Source organism: Lolium rigidum, chromosome 1 (assembly GCF_022539505.1).
Source record: "Lolium rigidum isolate FL_2022 chromosome 1, APGP_CSIRO_Lrig_0.1, whole genome shotgun sequence".
Classification (NCBI taxonomy): domain Eukaryota; kingdom Viridiplantae; phylum Streptophyta; class Magnoliopsida; order Poales; family Poaceae; genus Lolium; species Lolium rigidum.
In genome coordinates, this window is record NC_061508.1 from 359,319,355 (window position 1) to 359,343,184 (window position 23,830).

The following is a 23,830-nucleotide window of genomic DNA, read 5'->3' on the forward strand; positions in this document are numbered from 1 at the left end:
ATGGCGGAGGCTGTTGTCGGCCTGCTGATTGGCAAGCTTGGTGCAGCGTTGGCAGCCGAGGCAGCAGCCTTTGGTGTGTCAGTGGTCTTCAAGGAAGCATCTGCTCTCAGGGGTCTCTTCGGCGAGATCCGTGAAGCCAAGGAGGAACTGGAGAGCATGCAAGCCTATCTGCAAGGGGCGGAGCGGTTCAAGGATACTGATGAGACCACCGGTGTATTTATCAAGAGGATCAGGGGTTAGCTTTTGAAATGGAGGATGTTATCGACGAGTTCACATACAAGCTGGAAGACAGGCATGGAGGGTTTGCTGCAAAGATGAAAAAGAGGATTAAGCATGTGGACATCTGGTGTCGTTTGGCACTCAAGCTGCAAGGCATCAGAGGCAGGCTTCGACACGCTAAGCAGATGAAGAAGGATTACATGTTAACAGAAATAGAAAGGTACAACGGAGCCAGTCTTACTCATGCGAAACCAGCCACTCAAGCTTTCGGTTTCACAAGGGAAGATGACCTCGTGGGGGTCGAGGAGAACAGGGAGAAGATGATACAGTGGCTCACAGGTGATCTGGAGGAACAGAGAAGCAGAACCTCCACCGTTTGGGGGATGCCGGGTGTTGGTAAAACCACTCTAGTTTCTCATGTGTACAATGCAGTGAAAGTGGAATTTGATGCCGCAGCATGGATAACAGTGTCAAAGAGTTTTAGTTTTGAAAATTTGCTGAAGAAGATTGCTCGAGAGTTTGGCATCCCGGTTGATATTGCCAACGTAGAGATGAGAAGCCTAGGCAAGGCCATACACAATTACCTCCGAGGTAAAAGCTACATCTTGATCCTGGAAGATGTTTGGATTGCTGATGTGTGGACGGAGATAAGGAATCTCTTTCCAACTGATAGTATTGGCCGATATGTTATCACGTCAAGGAACCATGAAGTATCACTGTTGGCAACTGGAAATGGTGCAATTCACTTGGAACCACTACAGGCGCATCACTCTTGGTTGTTATTCTGCAGAGAAGCTTTTTGGAATGATACTGTGAAAGAGTGCCCAATAGAGTTACGGAATTTGGCTGAGAGGTTTATAAAGAAATGTAATGGTTTGCCTATTGCTATTGCGTGCATAGGCCGCTTACTGTCTCGGAAACATCCAATTCCTACTGAATGGGGAAATGTGTACATGGAGTTAGAATTGCACTCGGTGAAAAATGTGATGCCTGATGTTGACATGGTTCTGAAAGTCAGCTTGGAGGACCTCCCATATGATTTGAAGAATTGCTTCTTGCATTGTGCATTATTCCCAGAAGATTACTCAATAAAGAGGAGGAGAATAATGAGGCACTGGATTGCTGCTGGATTGGTCAAAGAAAAGGAGAACAAAACATTAGAGGAAGTGGCAGAGGGATACCTGAATGAGCTTGTAAACCGAAGCTTACTGCAGGTGGTGGAGAGGAATTACATGGGACGGTTGAAATGTTGTCGGGTGCATGATGTCATACGTCTTCTTGCCCTCAATAAAGCTGGGGAAGAATGCTTTGGCAGAGTGTACGATGGCTCCAGAACATTCTCCGGAGAGCACCCACGTCGCATATCAATCCATAGTGAAAACCTTGACCAACTGAGTCGATCGGGTTTAACACATCTTCGTGCAATTCATGTTTTTAATAGGTATATCAATACTGATTGGTTGAGGCCCATCCTGATATCTTCAAATCTTCTGTCAACATTGGATCTACAATGCGCTCGTATAGAGATGCTCCCTGTTGAGGTATTTAACTTGTTTAATCTGCGGTATTTGGGCCTCAGAAATACTGATATCAAAAGTCTGCCTGAAGAAATAAGAAGACTGCAGAACTTAGAAGTCTTGGATGCTTACAACACCAAGTTGTCGTACTTACCAAACAACATGGTGAAACTTCAGAAGCTGAGATACCTGTTTGCATGTACTGATGGTGGAGGATCCGAAATTAAACCTTTTGGTGGAGTCAAGCTGCCAAGTGGCATACATCGCTTGACGTCGCTGCATGCTCTGCAATGTGTGAAAGCCAACACTGAGATTCTGCGTGAAGTTGGAGCTTTAACAGAGCTAAGAACATTTGGTGTATCTGATGTGAAAAGTGAGCACTCTGCTGACTTGAGCAATGCTATCACCAAAATGAAACATCTTATTCATCTAGAAATTACATCTATAGGGGAGGAGGAAGTGCTGCATCTTGAGGGACTTTGTTTACCTTCAACCCTTTCTAAACTTGGTTTAGAAGGGCGGCTAGAAAAAGCATCAATGCCTCAGGTTGTGTCATCTCTGTCCCGGCTTCATAACCTCACTTGGTTGCAGTTATCATTCTCCAAAATGGATGAGGAATCCTTTTCCAGGTTGTTGGGGTTACGTGGTTTATGCTTCCTTCAGCTTCTCAATACTTTCGAAGGGGAAAACATGCATTTCTCTTCAGGATCATTTCCAAAACTCCGGTTTCTATCTGTTTGGACTGCACCAGAGCTAAATCAAGTTGAAATAGAAGAAGGTGCATTGGAAAGCCTCGTTGAGCTAGTGTTTGTAGACTGTCCTGAACTAATGTTTCTTCCTCACGGTATTGAGCACCTCAGAGCCCTTGAAAAACTACATCTTATAGAAACTTCAGAAGAGCTCATAGAGAAGCTTCTACAAGAGCCTGAACCAAATGAGTGCAATGAGGATCTGATGAAGATTAGACACATAAAGGAAATCATTGTTCAACTTTCCAGGGAAGGCATACGGGAAAGGATTAGGTGATCACAACTTCACAAGACATCTCTGCTCCAAGGTAAGGGTTCGATGTTTCCTATGTAGGTACAAGTAAAGCAAGTATATATAATTTGTATGTGATTTTACGATGTTGTAAACTAAATATAGCACAAATCCTTTTATATTTTTTTGTGTCTATCTTCATCTGGATGTGTACAGACTATAGAGCACAGAACTTATATGACCATAGGAAACTGTGGTGCAGCTTTCCAGTTTTCTCATATGAAATTAAAAAGCTATGTTTAAAATAAGACAAATAAGTAAATAAAGCTAAGTATTGTTTTTTTGTTTTGTTTTGAGTCTTCACAGGCTCTGATTAGCAGCTGTAGTGATGACGTTTTCCATTTGTGTCATCAAGCAAGCTAAGTATTTTTTTTATCATTCTCAGGTCATGGTGACCAAAAGCTGTACCAAAATCTGCAATACAATAATGTAACAGAGCACTGCGAACCTTTCTGTGCGGCTGCATGAGCAAAATGGCGGTTAAACAGTAGCAACGCAAAATGGACCTTTCAGAATGGCAGCAGCTGGCGCGAGCGATGTTTCAAGCACAAGTTGAACTAGAAGATTGGAGCAGCGACAATGGCGTCAGAAGCTCGAGGAAGACAGTCCATCATCCTTTGACCGCGGCTGAATCTACACCAATCTGAAGACTTAGGTTATGTCTTTATCTGTATGGTTAAAGACACTAGGTCGATATTGTTTGTTATCTTTGCTTCATCTTGTTATTTGATACTCATGATTTCACGAAATGCAGTGCTATTTTTTTTTATTTCTGTTAACCGTAACTTCTGTCGGGCTGTATATTGATTTTCATTTTTCACTCCACGATACCAGCAGGACATCACAACATTTTTTTGTTTTGTTTTCTGCTTGGTAATAAAGCCATGACCTATCATTAAGTCAAAGCAGTTTGGGTTCCAAGAGAGCGACCTCTGAAGAGCATATGCCAACTGCTGTACAGGAGATAATTATATATGCTACAGAAAGAAGTAAATCATCACGGCGCAATTACTAGTTAGGTTGTGATTGATTTGTGTATGAATTTGCTTGGTACATCAAAAGCATCAGAAGGTGTTGAATCAGTATTCACCCTGCAGCCATTTGCTATGCTAGGTGTATTTTTTCTTCCCTAAACCTTCCTAAGATGAAAATCTAACTATCTAAGCACACATTACTGCACGCACCTGGGCCGGCTCCTCTCACTCACATGCGGTTCAATCCATCCGTGCTATACCAGTGGCGGAGCCACACTATAGCTGTGTAGTATTCTGCACACATGGAGGTAAGCATATACAGGATTAAGTAAGCTAGTTCTACACACGCTGATGGCTTCAGAGTTGGGGTAAACACAGGAAGTAGGTCATGCCCGCCAATAACAGTTCTGAATAAGAGAAAAAACATGAGATGGAGTGGCTTCTACCTTCTGGCGGCGGAGATGAGGAGCAAGCAGATGAGTTCCGGCGGCGGAGGCATGGAGGTCGGCCATGTGGGAAGGGAGCCACCGTACTGGTCTGGGCCTTGTAGGCGAGCAGTGGCGGCCAGAGGGGATGGGAGTCAGCGAGGAGATACTGGGCGGCGTCTAGAGGGGCTGAACGGGGCTGCCCCAAATATGTCAAATTTTGGCTGAAAGCAAAGTACACAGATGTTTTAAATTTCAGATTTGATATTTTGATGTCTCATAAAGGTGAAATATTCTGCAGTAAAAGGTGATGTTTCTGTTGACAACGAGGCGTGACTTCATTAATTTCAAGACCGGCCAGATCAAGGTCATGAACCAGTTTCTCGGAGGTGCTTTAAAAATCACGGAACTTAAGACTGGGCTGGTCATCAGATTAGGCCTAAAGAACGTGCATAGCAGGTTGGACCAGTGAAACCTAACGGAAGGGATGGGCCACGGTCCACCTGTAGCGCCACCCTCGCCAAGATCATTGCCACTATGTGGCCAATATCAAGGAAATGATCACCACATTTATAGTGGCAACACACTGGAATAACCGAGATCATTGTCATTGTGTTGCCAATGTCACAACCATGATCACCACATTAACAGGGGCAATACACTACCATGATCAATATCATTGCCACTCTGTTGCCCTTGTCTTGCTAAATCTTGGGACTACAATACCCTTGTTGAAAACATTGCAATGATTTTCCAATTTTCCAAGTTAGGTAGTGCAATCATTTCACAGCCCGACAATTGCACTTCCCAATTTGGGAAATGTTGAATGCGCATGTATCACCTCGACAAGCTAACCTAGTAGCGCATGCATTTTATCGCTAACGTCTCCCGGCCGATCGCCGGACATAATAGGACTTGCGAATGCAGGTGCCTTGACCAACGCGAGCTATCTGGACCGCAGACCGCCGCCGATGACGATCCCCGGTCAGATCCGTCACGTCTAAGGCGGCCACCATCATCGCCACCGTCGTCGCGCGCATATTGAGTTGGCGCGCCACCCACACTTACTGTGCGGCTGTGAGGTTGCCTCCGCCGGCCGCTAGCATATCGAGCTGGCGCGCCACCCACACTTACTGGGCGGAGCGCTTCCTGGTGGTGGGAAGGCCGCCAAACGGAGGGGGAGGAGGAGGAGCGGCAGTCATGAAGATTCCGAGAAATGTGAGAGTGCCGATTGGGCGGTGATGGGAGAGGAGTGCAGAGTAATGGGATACATCTCGTCTTCCGGCTTCCGTGCTTCTCAACGCGTGCAAGACAGTAACCACACCGCGCTTTGCAGGGTCTATCCCTGAAAAAAACAGCTGAATCGACAATTTCTCTCGTGCTAACTTTTGACCTGCTTTAAACATCGTCATGTGCAATGGGCTTTTAAACAGCCGAATTTTGGTTCACTGGATACAGGGAAAACGCATTGTGGTGTGTTGTCCGGTTCAGAGTAATACACAATCCGAGCAGTACTAGAGTTAGTCACCGAATAGGATTGGTTTAGCTACTGCGCTATATATACGTGCGTAACCTCCCTCTGCGTCGCATCGTACTGACGTGACGCACGGTTGCAAACCCTGCCGTCAACGCCACTCTCATCCGTCCGCACCTCACCTGCCATCGCTTATCCCAAATCCCAAATTCCTCTCGAGTCTAGAGCCTCTCTCGCCAGCATGGGTTCCGACTTCAAAGCCATCCCTCTTATCGGTACGTTGTTTGCTCAATCATTTCATCGGTTATTAGTTTATTACCATAATCTTCTGCTGGATATGGCATCTTTAAGATTCAGATTCGGAATCTGGCCTGATCCCCCCAGCCCTTCTGAAAGAAAAATTTCTGGTGTGCGATCACTGAGTCAGGAATTCACAATAAATCTTCTAGCTGTAGCAACTGGCAGTAATCACGAGTTATTGAGAACTCTGGGACGAAAATTTCAGAACTTTCCATCCTCTCTGAATTCAGGAGACTCGCACTAACTTTCCCTGAGTATATACGGAGGAAGGAATTCCTTGTTTTCCCTGAGGATTTGTATTGCGGAGATTCCTCACTCGAAGTAGATGATACAACTGACACGCCATTTATTTATCTGAATGAAGTTCTCCTTTCCTCTTTTCATGATCAGATATTGGCCCGCTCGTCGAGAAGATCGATGATCCTGACATGGCAAACGACGAGGGTTTGTTGGACGTCATCCGGATGCTGGACGACGCTTGTAAGGAGGCTGGATTCTTCTATGTGGTAATGACTCCTTGAACTTTTGTGATAGCAATTTGACCTTGTAAGCAGATTCTATACTTCATTTTAACGATGTAGTGGTGTTCCAACTCAAAAGGGAAATAAAGAGCAGCAGTGATTTACAGACAAAATGTTCTACTGACATCAGTAACCGAATGTTATGTGTGTCATGTTCAGTTTTCTTGTGCAGTTGGTTTTCCCTTTTGTTTGATGAACAAAAACTGTTCTAACTGAAGCTATCTTAGTGACGCACTCCCAGGCTAGTTCGAGAAGAAATAAATTATTCTGAACAATGTTCAGTTCATCAGTCCCGTGCTGAGTAACAATGTGTTGTTGTGTATGCTAACTAAGGTAAATGTTGGCTTTACAATTTTAACAGAGAGGCCATGGGATTCCGGAGTCGCTAATGACAGAAGTTAGGGATATCACGCGCAAGTTCTTCCAGCTTCCTCACGAGGAAAAACTGAAGATCAAAATGACACCTCAAAGTGGATATAGGTGTGATTTCTTAGAATAATCCAACTTATCTTGTCTGGTCCCTTTATGTTTAGATCATTTTTTATCCTTGGAAGACTTTAACATATAGAAATATTTTCTTATGACATGTCAGAGGGTATCAGAGAGTTGGGGAAAATGTTACCAAGGGTAAACCTGATATGCATGAAGCAATTGATGTAAGTTTTACCTCATTCTCTAAATTTTCTTCTCACGCTTATTTAATTTGTTCAGTGTTCAGAGCTAAACCATTATAACAAACATGGCAGTGCTACACGCCTATCGAACCAGGCAAATATGGAGATCTTGCTAAACCAATGGAAGGATCTAATTTGTGGTATGTTTCCAACTCCCCATCCCCATTCTTCGCTCTCAAGATATATCTTAGAGAAGCACATGTTATGCAATTCATGATAAAAGGGTTCAGTTCCTTCTTTCTTATTGCATCAGAAAATGGAAAATATTTGGTTGGAAGTAGTTCTACACTTGTACTATGTATCTTAACTCCTCCTATCACATTATTGTTCAGTACACCTACCAATATTACATGATATAATGTTCACAATGTGAAGAATGCTCCTTGAGTACTTAATATGCTTGAAATAACCGGATATTTATCTTCCATGCAGGCCGGAGAACCCATCAAATTTTCACGCGCTGCTAGAAAACTATACAAGCCTTTTACGGGGTATACTTATCTGAATCACTTTAATTCTTCTTCTTTGCTTGTACATAAAAGCTAGCAAATTAAGATGTTTATTATGACATTTTCATTGCAGATCTTTCAAGAAAGATCATGCGAGGTATAGCCTTGGCATTGGGTGCACCGTTGGATGCTTTCGAAGGCGAAACAGCAGGAGATGCTTTCTGGGTTCTCAGATTGATTGGATATCCAGTGTCAGCTGACATCCCGCAAGAGCAACTCACTGATACCGGGTGGTAAGAAAAACATTTCACGTTGTTTTTTGTGTCATATCCTGGAGTGCAAAAGTTATGCTCACTTGGGTTCATACATCTGACTCTGCTTCTCTTTTGCACTAATTGCATGCATACTATGACCGATTCAGTGGAGCTCATACAGATTATGGTTAGTACACTTCCTCTCTTGGTTGTCTAGTATTGTCTTGTTTAAAAGTCAATAGTAGTACAATTCTCTTGCTTCTATACCAGAATGATCATAGTATTTGGTAAACTGCAGGCTTTCTGACTCTGGTTAACCAGGATGATGACATATGCGCTCTTGAGGTATTTCATTCTTCATTAACAACACTGACATACATATCTTGCATACGTTAATGCCCTCTGCTTCCTCTGAAGGGAAGAAATTGATGTACGGAAAATCTTTGCTGATATGGTTGCAGGTCAGAAACCTGTCTGGTGAGTGGATATACGCCAAGCCGGTACCTGGAACCTTTGTTTGCAACATTGGTGACATGTTAAAGGTCTCATTCTTTGCCAAGCTCGCTGAAATTTTATCTATTTTAGCACCTTTATTCATTCTTTTTCTTTAGCAACCTTATTAACTGCAAATCATATCATATTATCTTGATTAGGTTTGGTCGAATGGGATATATCAGCCCACACTCCACAGAGTCGTCAACAACTCCCCTCGTTACCGTGTATCTGTCGCCTTCTTCTACGAGGTATGTATACGCAGGTGTCTCGCGCACAAACAGTTTTGCGATCAGTGCCAACCGTGGTGCTTAGTTACTCATGCCCAATCTTCTTGTATTTCCTCAATACCGTACAGTCGAACTTCGACGCTGCGGTGGAGCCTGTGAAGTTCTGCCGGGAGAAGACGGGCGGCGTTGCCAAGTACGAGAAGGTCGTCTACGGGGAGCACCTGGTTCAGAAAGTCCTCACCAACTTCGTCATGTAAACGGCTGGGGCAGGGGAGGGGAAAGGGAACAGATTTTGTAAAAAGTACTGAAAATGTTGGGGCCGCTCATGGTGTTTCATCAATCAATAAAACCTATGGCTTTTGCTTCAGTGTCCCCCCTTTTCAAACTTTGACCCCCTATAGACAAAGCAGTCTCGTTTCTGGCCGGGAAAACGATGTTACGGGGCATGGAGATATGTGAGGTCCAATCGGATGCTCCATGTGGTGCGTCAACCTTGAAGCCAGGGTGATTTCAGATTTTGCGCTTTCTAGAGCTCTTTAGGGCATCTACAATGCAGCCTCTTACTTAGAGGCGCTAGGATTTTTTACCTGGTCGATGGCAGTTGAGGCAGGGAATCCCGGCAAATGGGCGCTTAATTTGTAGAGTCGACGCAACAAATTGCGTCGGGTGCTTAACTCATTTCTGGTTTGTGGCATGAAAAACGGAAAGAGTTCGTTGGAGATAAATAAGCATCGGGCGTTGGAAACTCCCAGCTCTTAGACAGACGCTAGGATTAACACGATTTTATAATATTTATTTTATCTAACTAAGCGCCTAACTAAACGCCTCGCGTTGTACATGCCCTTAGTTCTAGAACCGAGGATCGAAAGTCGGAACTAATCGCAGTTTCCAAGTAAGATTGTAAAAATCATCTCAAAATGTCACTATTGTTCTACGAATCCACATAAAGCAAGCATCACCAAAGAACAAAATTGAGCTTCAGATTTGTGTTTCTTGTTGAGATCCATACATGTACGCAAAGAACTACAAAAAGAGATTTTTTTTAGAAAAATTGATCTGCGAGCGGAATGGGCAGGGAGAGCTTTGGTTGAATCGGTCTATTATCGTACAATTTTATTGGGAATAACAAGGGATTTCCTGAATACCCAAAGTTTTATATCTAAAGCAAGTTTTCAAGAAATTGCTTGAGTTTTAGCAAATGCTGCCCTACGAGGTCTCATTGATTGGTTGAAAGGGTTAAAAGAAAACGTAGTTACGGGAGATTATACCTGTTGGTACCGAGTTCCAAAAGAAAATCCATTGTTCCACACAAGACAAGAACCTTTTTTCGACGGCGTCCATGTGTTTCTGCCACGACTACCTCTACACCATCTCCAATTACCAATATGAATCTAACAGAAAATTTGATACAAGTTTCTAGAGTATAGGACTCTAGTGCGTGGACTAGTTTGTCCTCGGATCTCTTTGGCAGCTCTCGCTCGATCGTTAGTGACCCTTGTTTCTCGTCAATTTTTCTCTCCCTGTATTTGGTTTATGTGTCTTCCGAATATTTTTCCAGGTTACTTTTTGTTAAAAAATATCACAATGCGGTCAATATGCATGTACGCAGGATTGGAGTACTCCCTCCGTCTCATGAAACTCGTCTAAATTTATCTAAATTTTGATGTATTTAGACACTAAGTAGTATTAGGATACATCCAATTTTCAACAAACCTATGACATGTTTCATGGGAGGGAGTATAATAAACTAGTAATGTACGAACGAAAGGGAAATGGATGAAGTACCGTGGTACTTATCGGTGCTTGGTTCAGCGGCTGCAAGGTGGAAGGGAAGCATCAAGCAAGGGCAAGCAAGCCGTGCCCGGCGGCAACGAAATGAACTGAAAGAATACTGCACAATGAAGTGGAATGAGAAGAGTGCGCTACAGTGTGTATATTACGAACTGAGCATTACACGGCTGTGGCGTTGCCAGTACACTTAACACTTGGTAAGTAAATTACCAGTTAAAGATAACCTAACAAATTATTTAGGAGCTTGGAGTTCCAGGTATCAAGCTTCAACATGCTGAAAAACTCATCTGAATATTGGTGTCACAAGAGACAATGATCTTCAGTTCAGACCCAGCACAGATTTGCCTTGGCCTTCATCAACTCCAGAAAACTGACCCATGAATCATCCCCCGATGCAGTGGAACAAAAAGCCTCAACTAACAGTGTAATTACAGGATGCTCAGCAATATTTGAACACAACATGACCCAAGGCAAGTTTTTCTTTACAAGGTGGTGCTACAAGTACAGCCTATAAACATTAGGTCAGAACCAGTCACCAGTCACCTAAACGACCAACGGTTCATGAAAAGGCAAAGATAACTGTTGCTATACATATCTACAAAGGAACGGTGTTGGCTGGGAATTTTGAGGAGCTATTCAGCTTTGCCAAGATAGAGTTTTTTAGGCCATCAACAAGTTGACGGAAGTCATCACCCAAAGACCATGTTGGGTGGTTGAGAGCTCGTATTGAGTTCAAGCAAACTAGAAGGGTTCCTCCTTCATGGAGAAGTACCTGAAATTTGGACAAAATGAGTAAATAAAAACAACTAACACAAAAGAGAAAATAAATGTGTACATATCAAAAAAGTTGGAGAGAAAGCATAGATGGGCTTGCAGGTAATCGCAAGTTCTTATAACTGTATAAAGTCCATTTATAATTTTCTTATGGTAAATAGATTCTACAGATACATAATCATCTTGAGCCACATATGAGGCCTGGTGAGTCATAACTCATATGACTTATGCTAACCTCCCTACGATGGAGTACATTACATAATTCTTGTTGTGGTTTTAGTTCAAATTTAAACAAAAACCACGACAAGAATTATGGAACACAGAGAGCATGTGACTAGACTTGGAGGAAATAAATCCACTATAATCAACCGGGTTTCTACTCACACTAAGCACATTTGAACATGATGACATACAGAAAAACCATGAATAGATCACAAAAAATCTGAGAATCAAGAGACATGAGATATAGATGACCACCAAATCCAATACAAGCCAACTCCTGGAAGTCGTTCAAAACTTAAAATTTAGCATATTTGTATTCACTATGACAATATACTTGGACCCATATTAAATGTCTGGGTACTACTCCATCTGTTCCATATTAGTTGTCGCAAATTCAGATGTATCTATACAAACGGAGGGAGTATCTCTTATTTCCAATCAACCTGCCAATTTATCTGGCGGAATTAGCTGAACTGATTTTCTTCACAGGATAACAACAATATGATGATGCTTGTGCAGTGAAAACATGTAAACATTTCACCATCAGTATAAATTGTCATATTTTCAACTCATAATATGGCACACAGATTCTTAATTTCTTAGGGCTCCAGCCACTGATGTGGTCATCAAATTTGCTAAGCGCACAGATTCATCAACAAGTCATTATGAAAGGAAGAACGAACTTACCGTCAACCAAAGAGGAAGAAATCCTAGGACAGAAGGAAGTGCAGCAAAAACAATACAAGTTAAGGCAAGAGCTACACTTTGCTTGACCTGCAAGGATGAACCTCAAAAGTGTAAGAACCAATAATATAGTGTCTGTACTAAGCTCACACGAGACATTACCAATGAAGTTGTTTGACGAGCTTTAGCGATACAAAATGGCACCACACAGAGATTATCCTGCAACAACAGAATATCTGCAACAGCTACCGCTGTCGCACTGGCGCGTTGTGCTAGAACAATACCGACTGTTGCAGCTGCAAGAGCTGGTGCATCATTTATACCATCACCAACCATTATTAAGCCTCCACCTGAAAACAAATACGAAGGTACATAATGATTAGCAACCAGGAAAGGTAACTTCCTCCTCCAACAATGAAGCAAAGTGACTACTAGGAATACTTAAAATATGGCTGCAAACACAAATTTCTATGATGAGCAACTGAGCTGACAAAAATTAAAGAATCATTCAAATATAGAATAAACAGTGTTTAGTTATGCACATAAGTACTGAGGACCTGAGGTGGTAGCTTGTAGGTTATAGACCTCCTTACAATAGTAACTAGAAGTTGGAAGAAAACCATTGGGTAACTAGATCAAGAATGTAGTGTGGAAGGAGGTGAAATTGAGTAGAAACCAAACCATTGTGATTAAGTAATGGGTGCCAAAGCTAGATATGTCAATGGTTGAATAACATATGAAAATCGAAGAACTGTCATAATAATCATAAAAAGAAATTTGACAGTTACAAGACAACGGACTACCTCCCTCCCTTGAAACTGCTTTTACTTTGTTCAACTTGTCCTCCGGCTTTAAAGAGAAGTGAACTTCGTCAATACATACAGCTTTAGCAACTCTCATAGCACTTGATTTGTGATCTCCAGTAAGCATCATGATTCGAAGTTTAGCCTTTTCTCTTAAGGTATATATAACTTCACAGACACCAGAACGGGGTTCATCCTCAAAGTGGAAAAGGGTTACCTGAAAAGAATCAACGGGCAGATAAATAATACATGCAAGGTAGTCCTTCAAATAATCAACAATTTATATGGAGAACTGGTCATGATAACACATTCAAATGGATCTAGGCATTAGGCAAGAAAATCTTAGCAGCATTATGTAAAAAGCACTACAGCGTGCCAGATCTTCTTGTATATATTGTTTTTGGTTCTGCTTTGTTCTCCCAGTATATATCATAATAATACAACCACCCAAAAGAAGCTGAAAGTGTTCGACAAATCACAGATTACATCAGGTAGTATCCAATCCAATTTAGACTCCAAAACGTTTCTTAAGCCTGAATTTAGTAATCACTTAGCATAACTATAAATAATTCAGTACATCAATGATCAATCATCCCAAACAAATAACTGTACATGGACAAAAAAATCAGAAGGCAACAAACAGAAGCATGCTTAAATGAGAAGATTGTCCTCTGATTTAACTCACCTTTTTATCTACTGACAGAGCAGCTTGCACAAATTCAGGCCCAAATGCGGAACACTTTACTGCCTGTTTTATTTGCTCGGATTCACCGTTAGATCTATATAGAGAAGAAATATACTCGACGGAACCAATAGATGCCTTAGCGAGCTCATTTTCACTGTTTTTTGCCTGTAATACAAATAGATGACCTGTCAAGTTAAGATACAAAGATCCAGGCCCTCTTAGAGCAACTCTAGTGATCCCCAAAACTCAAGTTCACAGCAGAAAATAATTTCTTATTATATCTAACAATTTCCATACGACTTTGCTGGCTAAAATATAGAGTATCTAACTTACACATACCTTTATGCCGCTCAAAGTAGCAACAACTCCTCTACCAGGTAAACTCTCAAAACTCTCTACAGCAACCACAGGGAGATCTCTCCCGACAGAGTGATTTAAAACTGCCCTGTGAATCATATAATCAATATTTCAAATTTCTACTTAAATAATTCTAGAAAAATCATAACATACATGAGAAGATGAGAACAAAAGTTAAACATTAAGAGCTTCGACAACAAGCTTAAGATAGTGGGGAAGACGAGAGTTTACACCAAGATTAAGGGCATGCAAGAATTCTTTTTGGCGCCTCAGTGCTGAAGAGACACACATAAGCTATACATTGCATTGGGATTGTGAGAATGAGCTCATTAGCAGTGGACTCTCGTAGCACTTTTTTTTTACTTGTGCACTCATAGCACTTAGAATAAATACTAGATAACCGTATCTTACTTGATGCGACTCTATAACAACTAAATATGTAAAAGAAAAATGTGTTGCATATTTGCATTTCACGGTGAACAAAAAACCATTGTTCTTTCTGCATACACTAATAAACAATAGTTGAACATCCCGAATAACTTCTATACTGTATGATTCTAGTCGACGTCAAAGCAGGCATAATTGATTAATGAAGCAATTACTGATACAAAAATTAAAATGAATTAGAGAACTTTTTTGGTCAAGAACTGCCTGATGAATATCTGGCTAGCAGTCATGCCCTGGACTGACTATAAATACAATGGGGTATAGTAGCTATCAATACACTTGGCCCGAGGGAACAAATCCAAGCCATTCCTAGCATGTGTATACCCAAGGATTGTATAGTTCAGTTCATAATGATGCATGCAACCAAAATAAATTAAATAAATGGGCTTTAAGAAAATTATCTATCTCCACCTTCCAATAGGATGTGTTGTTCCTTTCTCCATAGCTGCAGCAACAGCTAGAGCTTCACTTTCACAGTTTGGTGTACAGCAAGAAGGATCATTAACACCATGACTCACATCCAAATGTCCATGAATGGGCTCGATTGCTTTGCACATAAGCTTCCCAGTTGTTAACGTGCCAGTCTTGTCAAAAGCAATAGACTGACAAGAAGAAAGAGCATCCAAGACATGCCCACCTTTCAACAAAATTCCCTATATAGAACAAAAAAGAGGATAATTCCACTATCACACAGGAGAAGAAATTTCATCTAAGAAACAGAACCACAGGTCCTAGTAAATTGTCGAAAAAATAAAGAAGCAACCAGTAAGATAACACAATGTGATAAACCAGGCTCAAAATAATAACTAGTATCTTCCCGGAATCCCATTCATGTCATGACTAAAGAAGCGTTACACAGGCACAGTACTAATAATTGTAATAAAACAAAAGATTCATATTAGTATTTTTTATCTTGCGCGACTCTTGTGCATAATCATAGCATAGAGAAATGGGGGCAAAAGTATCTTGGTAAAATAATTATACAAAATCAGAATAAAATACTAGATGCTGTCACTAAATTACAAAGCCGAAAGGCACCGTCTCATACTGAATGAAGATTAAAAAAAAAACAGAGCCAAGGACACTGAAACTTTCAGACGGTACCTTACTTGCAAGAGAACTGATGGCAGTAGCATATGCTAATGGGGCTACAGCCAGTGCACAAGGAGATGCAGCCACCATAAGTCCTAGTCCACGGTAAATTGAGCCCCTACAAACTAAAGGAAGTGTCAGAGCACAGAAAGCTCAATCCTAGAGCTGAGTGCATCAGTTAAGTAGAAATTGACAAATCATCAGTATTAAGTTTTATGAAGCGCACACTATTTGTAACAAAATCTATACAGCGTGCCGTGTGAGCTTAGTAGAATACCTGAGTTACCGAAAAAGGGCCACTTAAAGAGGAATGGTCCCAATAGTGCGACAGCCAAAGACAGGGCCACGACAACTTTGCTATAGTGCTCTCCAAACTCATCTAGCCATCTTTGCAACTTTGGCTTGTTTAGCTGGCCCTCTTCAGTCAACTGGACAATTCTGTTAAGTGTTGAATCCTCCCATGACTTGGTCACCTAGAACAAAAGAAACCGAATAAAAGCATGAAAAGGTAACATTCTGGAAGGAGACAAGTGAAACATAATGTGTTGCAGTAACTTAATGCTATGCTAGAAGAAAATGTAATTTGCTGCTAGTATTAACCATTATAAAGTATATAAGGTTTGCGCATTCTGCAAAAGTAAATTATGTTTGCTTTTTTTTTCAAAATATCTTAGAATGATGTTTCCAGTCTAGCATTATTTCCTCTCAAATGATTATGCAGTACCAAGCATTACTAACAACTTATGCACTACAGTCCTGCCATTAAATGAAGGCAGGTGTTTTCTTAATAAAATTTGCTAAAAAATGCATTAACAGAATTGCATTTTTATGAGACAACTATAAATTTAAAATTAGAACAAAACCAGATAAGAAAAATGAAGCATCTCAGGATTGCAGAGCAAAAAGAGCAATGAAGAGAGAACTTGGAAAAGATCTCTCCACGGAAAAAAGAAAGGCCTAACCTTCACAATCATCATTCCTTCCAAGTTCCTAGCTCCACCTGGTATAGCATCCCCCACCGTCCTTTCAACAGGTTTTGTTTCACCAGTGAGGTGTTCTATAGTGATCGTAGATGATCCTTGGTAAACTTCTCCATCAACAGGCACAGCCTAATGAATACAAGAACTGCGCCACAATGAGATAAAATTCCGAACGATCTATACTAGACAAATAGCATCAACATGAAAAGGGACAATGCCAACATGATAATTGTGAAAAGACTAATAAATGAAACAAAATTAGGAAATACATGGACAAAATTTTCTATATAGAAAAGCAACACACCTCACCAGCTCTGACCAAAATATGAGAATCCACTTCAAGGTCATGCACAGGAACTTTGGTGTAACTGAGATTTGAAAAATGTACAGATTCGTCTCCTCTTGTTTCTAACAACAATGCAAATTCTGGATGATTTTCCTTAAGCTCCCTCACATCATACATTGACTTGCTTGTGAAGTACTCTTCGGCTGAAAGAAATAACAATAGAAGAGAAAACTACCAATAAATACACAAACAATAGCTGAAATAGGGGAGAATTTCGAAGTCTGTCAAAAATATATACCGATATGAGCTAAATTAAACATTGCAAGAAGCAGACCACCCTCCAACGAGTTCCCCATAAATATGGAGGCAAATGCAGCAAGAGCCATGAGGACATGGATATTTATTTTCCCATCAGCAATGTCTACAAGAGCATCAAGCGCTGCAGAAACCTACAGTAAAAGCAGGAAACTGTCAAGGATTCCACAGACAGGCAATCTCAGCATAGCGAAATCTCTCTCTCTCTCTCTCTCTCTCTCTCTCTCTCTCTCTCTCTCTCTCTCCTATATTAAGGACCAGAACAAGCATAGAAATTCCTTGTTCAATGAAATCTAGCTAGCACAATTTCCTTTGCCAAAAGTAGCTCTAATCATTACAGAAGAGATTTCTGAAGTTCGGACATGAAACTTTTATGATATAGGCCTGCACCTAACATAGTCTGCACTACATGTTACCCCCAAATCAATACTGAAGTACCAAGGTTATCATCTCAGTTGTTCAGAAGCTTTAGTTGAAAGTTCGTGCTGGTCAATTTTATCAGCTTGAACATGTGCCTCGAGGTATAAGTTGTAAACTCTTAAGAGCAAATTTCTAAGCAAAAAATCAATCTCATAAAGCGTGCACTAAAACTTCCTCTGGAGGAAAAAATGCCCAGAATATGATTAGCACCCAGTTGATCTCACAATGGCACGGGTCTAACAAAATTCGCATTGATACTTCAGCTGCTCCTAGGTTCTCCAAACTGCAAACCGACGGCTAAGAGGAGTGGGCTGGTCTTACCCCGACAAGAGGAAACGCGACGGCGATGAGCGCGGCCGGGAGACGCCCGACTGCGCTCAGCGGCGCGACGTGCGGGCAGACGGCGGCCATGAGGAGGAGGCCGAGGGAGATGCAGCAGACCTGCAGGTGCTCCCGCAGCGCGTCGGCGACGTCGGCCCACCCGATCGCCCTGGCCATCCGCATGACCGCCGCGCCCCCGCCTCCCCCGTGCACCTCCGCCCCGTCGTGGCCGTGGCCGTGTCCATGGTGGCCGTGGCCGTGGCTGTGGCCGTGGTTATGGTTGTGGTGGTGGTCGCCGTGGGCGCGGGGGGCGAAGAGAATGGAGCGACGCGAGGCGAGGAGGAGCGGGGGTCTGGGGGCTAGGGAGAGCGATGGGGAGGGTAGGTGGGGGGCGCGGCGGCGGCGGAGGTGCGGGAAGGGAGGGGGCCTCGAGACGCGGAGCAGGTGGGCGGAGCGCGGGAGCGGCGGCGCGGAGGAGGAGGAGGCGGCGCACGCGGCGGAGGCGGTGAGGAACTGCATCGGCGCTAACGTCGGCGTCGCGGCGTGGCGTGGCGGGGGATCGTGGCGGCGAGGGCGAGGCGTGTGGTGGTGGTGGTGGACTAGTGGTGGTGGTGAGCAGGTCGGGGAGGGAGAGGCCTGGTCCACGGCTGGGCTTTGGAGTTTTGTGCCGGGGGCGTGTGGAGGCTGGGGACGATGCGAGCCAGATGATGGGGAACTCTGTCGTCACGGTGTCGATGGGTGACTTCGACCGTCGATTCTCCAAGCTGATGTGGTTTAGGAGATTCGAGTTCAAATTCAAAACGAGAGATTGGAAATTCAGTTCAACCCCACGAAAGAAATATATTTAGCTCCAAGAGAATCTTTATTCGCGTCTCCCAAAGTGGCCGTCAAAAGGCGCCGGATTGATCGAGTGCCTTTGGGGCGGGGGAACGCCGCCACCTCTTGCCGCATTTGGGGCGCGTTCGTTTCCAGCCTAAAACCACCCACAGGCATGAATTCAAATAGTTGACATTCAAAAGCAATTGTTTCCGCCAAAGTCGTTGCGATCAAAGTACCGAACGCGTTCATATTACAGACCGGGGCACGAATTGAACATAACTAGAAGAAGGAGTCCGACGTTGTTGTGGACGCGCCTGCTGGTGCCGACGCTGCCTCCGGGGGTGGGGTTGCTGCCACTGCTTTGGCGGCCGTGATTTTGGTGTCGATCTCGTCGAGGATCATGACCTTGTAGTAGTTGTGCGCCGCCAGCGTCCGAGGATCCATTCCAACTCTCGACGCGGTTAACAGAGAGAAGTCGTATTTGCGTTTCTTGAGCTTCATCTTCTCTCCTTGCCTCTTGAGCAGCGTTGTCCACCTTTCGTCGACCTTTTTGACGCGGATGATCGAGCAGGGTCGACGAGACCTCGGCGAGGCACTTGTTGATCGACGACTACATCTTCTCCGTCGCCGCTGCGTCCAGCAAGACCACCTTGGCAGCCTTGTTGCCGATAGGCCGTCCAGACGATGTTACGAGCGACACATCCATATCAATGGAGCCATCTTTCCCCTTCGACAACGCAAGACGCGTCAACCGCCACTTCCCGCCAAGTTTCAGCTTGATATAGCAATGCAGCAACACGAAATACCTAAACCCTTCTCAATTCTTCGTGCTGCAAAGCTTGAGTTGGAGTCAGGGGAGTTCTTTGTGCTGCCAAGCTCAATAAGGATGCGCCAAGGGTTAATGTGTCAAGGCTTGCCGGAATTGTCATGTAAGATCGATCGTTGTCGATTTTGAGGCGGCATTGTCGGTTCCTTTAAATGGCAATGGTGAAAGGTTACTGATGGCGTGTAACTCACACGTTCGTTGGGAACCCCAAGAGGAAGGTATGATGCGCACAGCAGCAAGTTTTCCCTCAGAAAGAAACCAAGGTTTATCGAACCAGGAGGAGCCAAGAAGCACGTTGAAGGTTGATGGCAGCGGGATGTAGTGCGGCGCAACACCGGGGATTCCGGCGCCAACGTGGAACCTGCACAACACAACCAAAGTACTTTGCCCCAACGAAACGAGTGAGGTTGTCAATCTCACCGGCTTGCTGTAACAAAGGATTAACCGTATTGTGTGGAAGATGATTGTTTGCGAAAACGAGTAGAACAAGTATTGCGAGTAGATTGTATTTCAAGTATAGAGAATTGGACCGGGGTCCACAGTTCACTAGAGGTGTCTCTCCCATAAGATAAACGAGCATGTTGGGTGAACAAATTACAGTTGGGCAATTGACAAATAAAGAGGGCATGACCATGCACATACATATTATGATGAGTATAGTGAGATTTAATTGGGCATTACAACAAAGTACATAGACCGCCATCCAACTGCATCTATGCCTAAAAAGTCCACCTTCAGGTTATCATCCGAACCCCTCCGGTATTAAGTTGCAAAGCAACAGACAATTGCATTAAGTATGGTGCGTAATGTAATCAACAACTACATCCTTAGACATAGCATCAATGTTTTATCCCTAGTGGCAACAGACACAACACAACCTTAGAACTTTCTCGTCACTCGTCCCGGTATCAATGCAGGCATGAACCCACTATCGAGCATAAATACTCCCTCTTGGAGTTACAAGCATCTACTTGGCCGGAGCATCTACTAGTAACGGAGAGCATGCAAGATCATAAACAACACATAGACATAACTTTGATAATCAACATAACAAGTATTCTCTATTCATCGGATCCCAACAAACGCAACATATAGAATTACAGATAGATGATCTTGATCATGTTAGGCAGCTCACAAGATCCGACAATGAAGCACAATGGGGAGAAGACAACCATCTAGCTACTGTTATGGACCTATAGTCCAGGGGTAGACTACTCACACATCACTCCGGAGGCGACCATGGCGGTGTAGAGTCCTCCGGGAGATGAATCCCCTCTCCGGCGAGGTGCCGGAGGCGATCTCCTGGATCCCCGAGATGGGATCGGCGGCGGCGGCGTCTCGGCAAGGTTTTCCGTATCGTGGCTCTCGGTACTCGGGGGTTTCGCGACGGAGGCTTTAAGTAGGCGGAAGGGCAGGTCGGGAAGGGGCACGAGGGCCCCACACCACGGGCCGCGCGGCCAAGGGGGGCCGCGCCGCCCTAGGGTTTGGGCACCTCGTGGCCCCACTTCGTCTCCTCTTCGGACTTCCGGAAGCTTCGTGGCAAAATAGGACCCCGGGCGTTGATTTCGTCCAATTCCGAGAATATTTCGTTACTAGGATTTCGAAACCAAAAACAGCAGAAAACAAAGAATCGGCACTTCGGCATCTTGTTAATAGGTTAGTTCCGTAAAATGCACGAATATGACATAAAGTGTGCATAAAACATATAGATAACATCAATAATGTGGCATGGAACATAAGAAATTATCGATACGTTGGAGACGTATCGGCATCCCCAAGCTTAGTTCCGCTCGTCCCGAGCGAGGTAAAACGATAACACGTGATAATTTCTGGAGTGACATGCCATCATAATCTTGATCATACTATTTGTAAAGCATATGTAGTGAATGCAGCGATCAAAACAATGTATATGACATGAGTAAACAAGTGAATCATATAGCAAAGACTTTTCATGAATAGCACTTCAAGACAAGCATCAATAAGTCTTGCATAAGAGTTAACTCATAAAGCAATAATTCAAAGTAAAGGCATTGAAGCAATACAAAGGAAGATTAAGTTTCAGCGGTTGCTTTCAACTTGTAACACGTATATCTCATGGATATTGTCAACATAGAGTAATATAATAAGTGCAATAAGCAAGTATGTAGGAATCAATGCACAGTTCACACAAGTGTTTGCTTCTTGAGGTGGAGAGAAATAGGTGAACTGACTCAACATTGAAAGTAAAAGAATGGTAATCCATAGAGGAAAAGCATCGATTGCTATATTTGTGCTAGAGCTTTGATTTTGAAAACATGAAATAATTTTGTCAACGGTAGTAATAAAGCATATGTATCATGTAAATTATATCTTACAAGTTGCAAGCCTCATGCATAGTATACTAATAGTGCCCGCACCTTGTCCTAATTAGCTTGGACTACCGGATCATCACAATGCACATGTTTTAACCAAGTGTCACAAATGGGTACCTCTATGCCGCTCGTACAAAGGTCTAAGGAGAAAGCTCGCATTGGATTTCTCGCTATTGATTATTCTCAACTTAGACATCCATACCGGGACAACATAGACAACGAGATAATGGACTCCTCTTTTATGCATAAGCATGTAACAACAATTAATAATTTTCTCATTTGAGATTGAGGATATTTGTCCAAAACTGAAACTTCCACCATGGATCATGGCTTTAGTTAGCGGCCCAATGCTCTTCTCTAACAATATGCATGCTTAACCATAAGGTGGTAGATCGCTCTTACTTCAGACAAGACGAACATGCATAGCAACTCACATGAAATTCAACAAAGAGTAGTTGATGGCGTCCCCAGTGAACATGGTTATCGCACAACAAGCAACTTAATAAGAGATAAAGTGCATAATTACATATTCAATACCACAATAGTTTTTAAGCTATTTGTCCCATGAGCTATATATTGCAAAGTGAATGATGGAATTTTAAAGGTAGCACTCAAGCAATTTACTTTGGAATGGCGGAAAATACCATGTAGTAGGTAGGTATGGTGGACTGATACGTCTCCGACGTATCGATAATTTCTTATGTTCCATGCCACATTATTGATGTTATCTACATGTTTTATGCACACTTTATGTCATATTCGTGCATTTTCTGGAACTAACCTATTAACAAGATGCCGAAGTGCCGCTGTCTGTTTTCTCGCTGTTTTTGGTTTCAGAAATCCTAGTAAGGAAATATTCTCGAATTGGACGAAATCAAAGCCCAGGGGCCTATTTTCTCACGAAGCTTCCAGAAGTCCGAAGGAGAGACGAAGAGGGGCCACGGAGGGGCCACACTATAGGGCGGCGCGGCCCCCCCCCCTGGCCGCGCGGCCCTGTGGTGTGGGGCCCCCGTGCCGCCTCTTGACCTACCCTTTCGCCTATAAAAAGTCTCCGTGACGAAAACCCCAGGACCGAGAACCACGATACGGAAAACCTTCCAGAGACGCCGCCGCCGCCGATCCCATCTCGGGGGATCCAGGAGATCGCCTCCCGCACCCTGCCGGAGAGGGGAATCATCTCCCGGAGGACTCTACGCCGCCATGGTCGCCTCCGGTGTGATGTGTGAGTAGTCTACCCCTGGACTATGGGTCCATAGCAGTAGCTAGATGGTTGTCTTCTCCCCATTGTGCTATCATTGTCGGATCTTGTGAGCTGCCTAACATGATCAAGATCATCTATCTCGTAATTCTATATGTTGCGTTTGTTGGGATCCGATGAATAGAGAATACTTGTTATGTTGATTATCAAAGCTATGCTTATGTGTTGTTTATGATCTTGCATGCTCTCCGTTATTAGTAGATGCTCTGGCCAAGTTGATGCTAGTAACTCCAAGAGGGAGTATTTATGCTCGATAGTGGGTTCATGCCTCTCGTGAATCTGGAGGAGTGACAAGAACCACTAAGGTTATGGATGTGCTGTTGCCACTAGGGATAAAACATTAGTGCTATGTTCAAGGATGTAGTCACTAGTTACATTACGCGCAATACTTAATGCAATTGTCTCGTTGTTAGCAACTTAATACTCGGAGGGGTTCGGATGATAACCCTGAAGGTGGACTTTTTAGGCATAGATGCAGTTGGATGACGGTCTATGTACTTTGTCGTAATGCCCAATTAAATCTCACTATACTCATCATGATATGTATGTGCATGGTCATGCTCTCTTTATTTGTCAATTGCCCAACCGTAATTTGTTCACCCAACATGCCGTTCGTCTTATGGGAGAGACACCTCTAGTGAACTGTGGACCCCGGTCCAATTCTCTTTACTGAAATACAATCTACTGCAATACTGTTCTACTGTTTTCTCGCAAACAATCATCTTCCACACAATACGGTTAATCCTTTGTTACAGCAAGCCGGTGAGATTGACAACCTCACTGTTTCGTTGGGGCAAAGTACTTTGGTTGTGTTGTGCAGGTTCCACGT

At 43.2% G+C, this 23,830-nt stretch overlaps 2 protein-coding genes and 1 pseudogene across 2 annotated transcripts; 2 read left to right on the forward strand and 1 right to left on the reverse strand.

Annotated features, from left to right (window-relative positions):
* On the forward strand, positions 1-2,762 carry LOC124684707 (annotated as a pseudogene).
* A 2,994-nt stretch (positions 2,763-5,756) lies between these two features.
* LOC124684708 (2-oxoglutarate-dependent dioxygenase 33-like) lies at positions 5,757-8,937 on the forward strand. Its single transcript, XM_047218969.1, has 12 exons — positions 5,757-5,925; positions 6,341-6,456; positions 6,833-6,951; positions 7,064-7,127; positions 7,218-7,285; positions 7,578-7,636; positions 7,728-7,887; positions 8,016-8,035; positions 8,147-8,193; positions 8,310-8,390; positions 8,502-8,591; positions 8,699-8,937. Exons 1-12 carry the CDS (start codon positions 5,892-5,894, stop codon positions 8,825-8,827), a joined length of 987 nt encoding a protein of 328 aa, XP_047074925.1. The 5' UTR covers positions 5,757-5,891; the 3' UTR covers positions 8,828-8,937.
* Positions 8,938-10,474: 1,537 nt separating this feature from the next.
* Positions 10,475-18,266, reverse strand: LOC124702731 (probable cadmium/zinc-transporting ATPase HMA1, chloroplastic). Its single transcript, XM_047234891.1, has 13 exons — positions 17,748-18,266; positions 16,990-17,140; positions 16,710-16,894; positions 16,388-16,534; positions 15,703-15,898; positions 15,438-15,550; positions 14,745-14,986; positions 13,869-13,974; positions 13,530-13,694; positions 12,845-13,061; positions 12,204-12,391; positions 12,045-12,131; positions 10,475-11,133 (listed from the first exon to the last, which is right to left on the reverse strand). The coding sequence occupies exons 1-13, from the start codon at positions 18,264-18,266 to the stop codon at positions 10,957-10,959; spliced, it is 2,493 nt and encodes an 830-aa protein (XP_047090847.1). The 3' UTR covers positions 10,475-10,956.
* Between the last annotated feature and the right edge of the window lie 5,564 nt (positions 18,267-23,830).

Excerpts from the sequence above, each read along its gene's own strand:
- LOC124702731 (XM_047234891.1), bottom strand. The coding sequence starts at position 18,266 with ATGCAGTTCCTCACCGCCTCCGCCGCGTGCGCCGCCTCCTCCTCCTCC. Across the intron at positions 16,895-16,989 it reads GTTTAATTTAGCTCATATCG|CCGAAGAGTACTTCACAAGC; the intron begins GTATATATTTTT and ends TATTTCTTTCAG. Across the intron at positions 11,134-12,044 it reads TTCTTCCTCTTTGGTTGACG|GTACTTCTCCATGAAGGAGG; the intron begins GTAAGTTCGTTC and ends TCCAAATTTCAG.
- LOC124684708 (XM_047218969.1), top strand. The coding sequence starts at position 5,892 with ATGGGTTCCGACTTCAAAGCCATCCCTCTTATCG. Across the intron at positions 6,952-7,063 it reads ACACCTCAAAGTGGATATAG|AGGGTATCAGAGAGTTGGGG; the intron begins GTGTGATTTCTT and ends ATGACATGTCAG. Across the intron at positions 7,888-8,015 it reads CAACTCACTGATACCGGGTG|TGGAGCTCATACAGATTATG; the intron begins GTAAGAAAAACA and ends TGACCGATTCAG.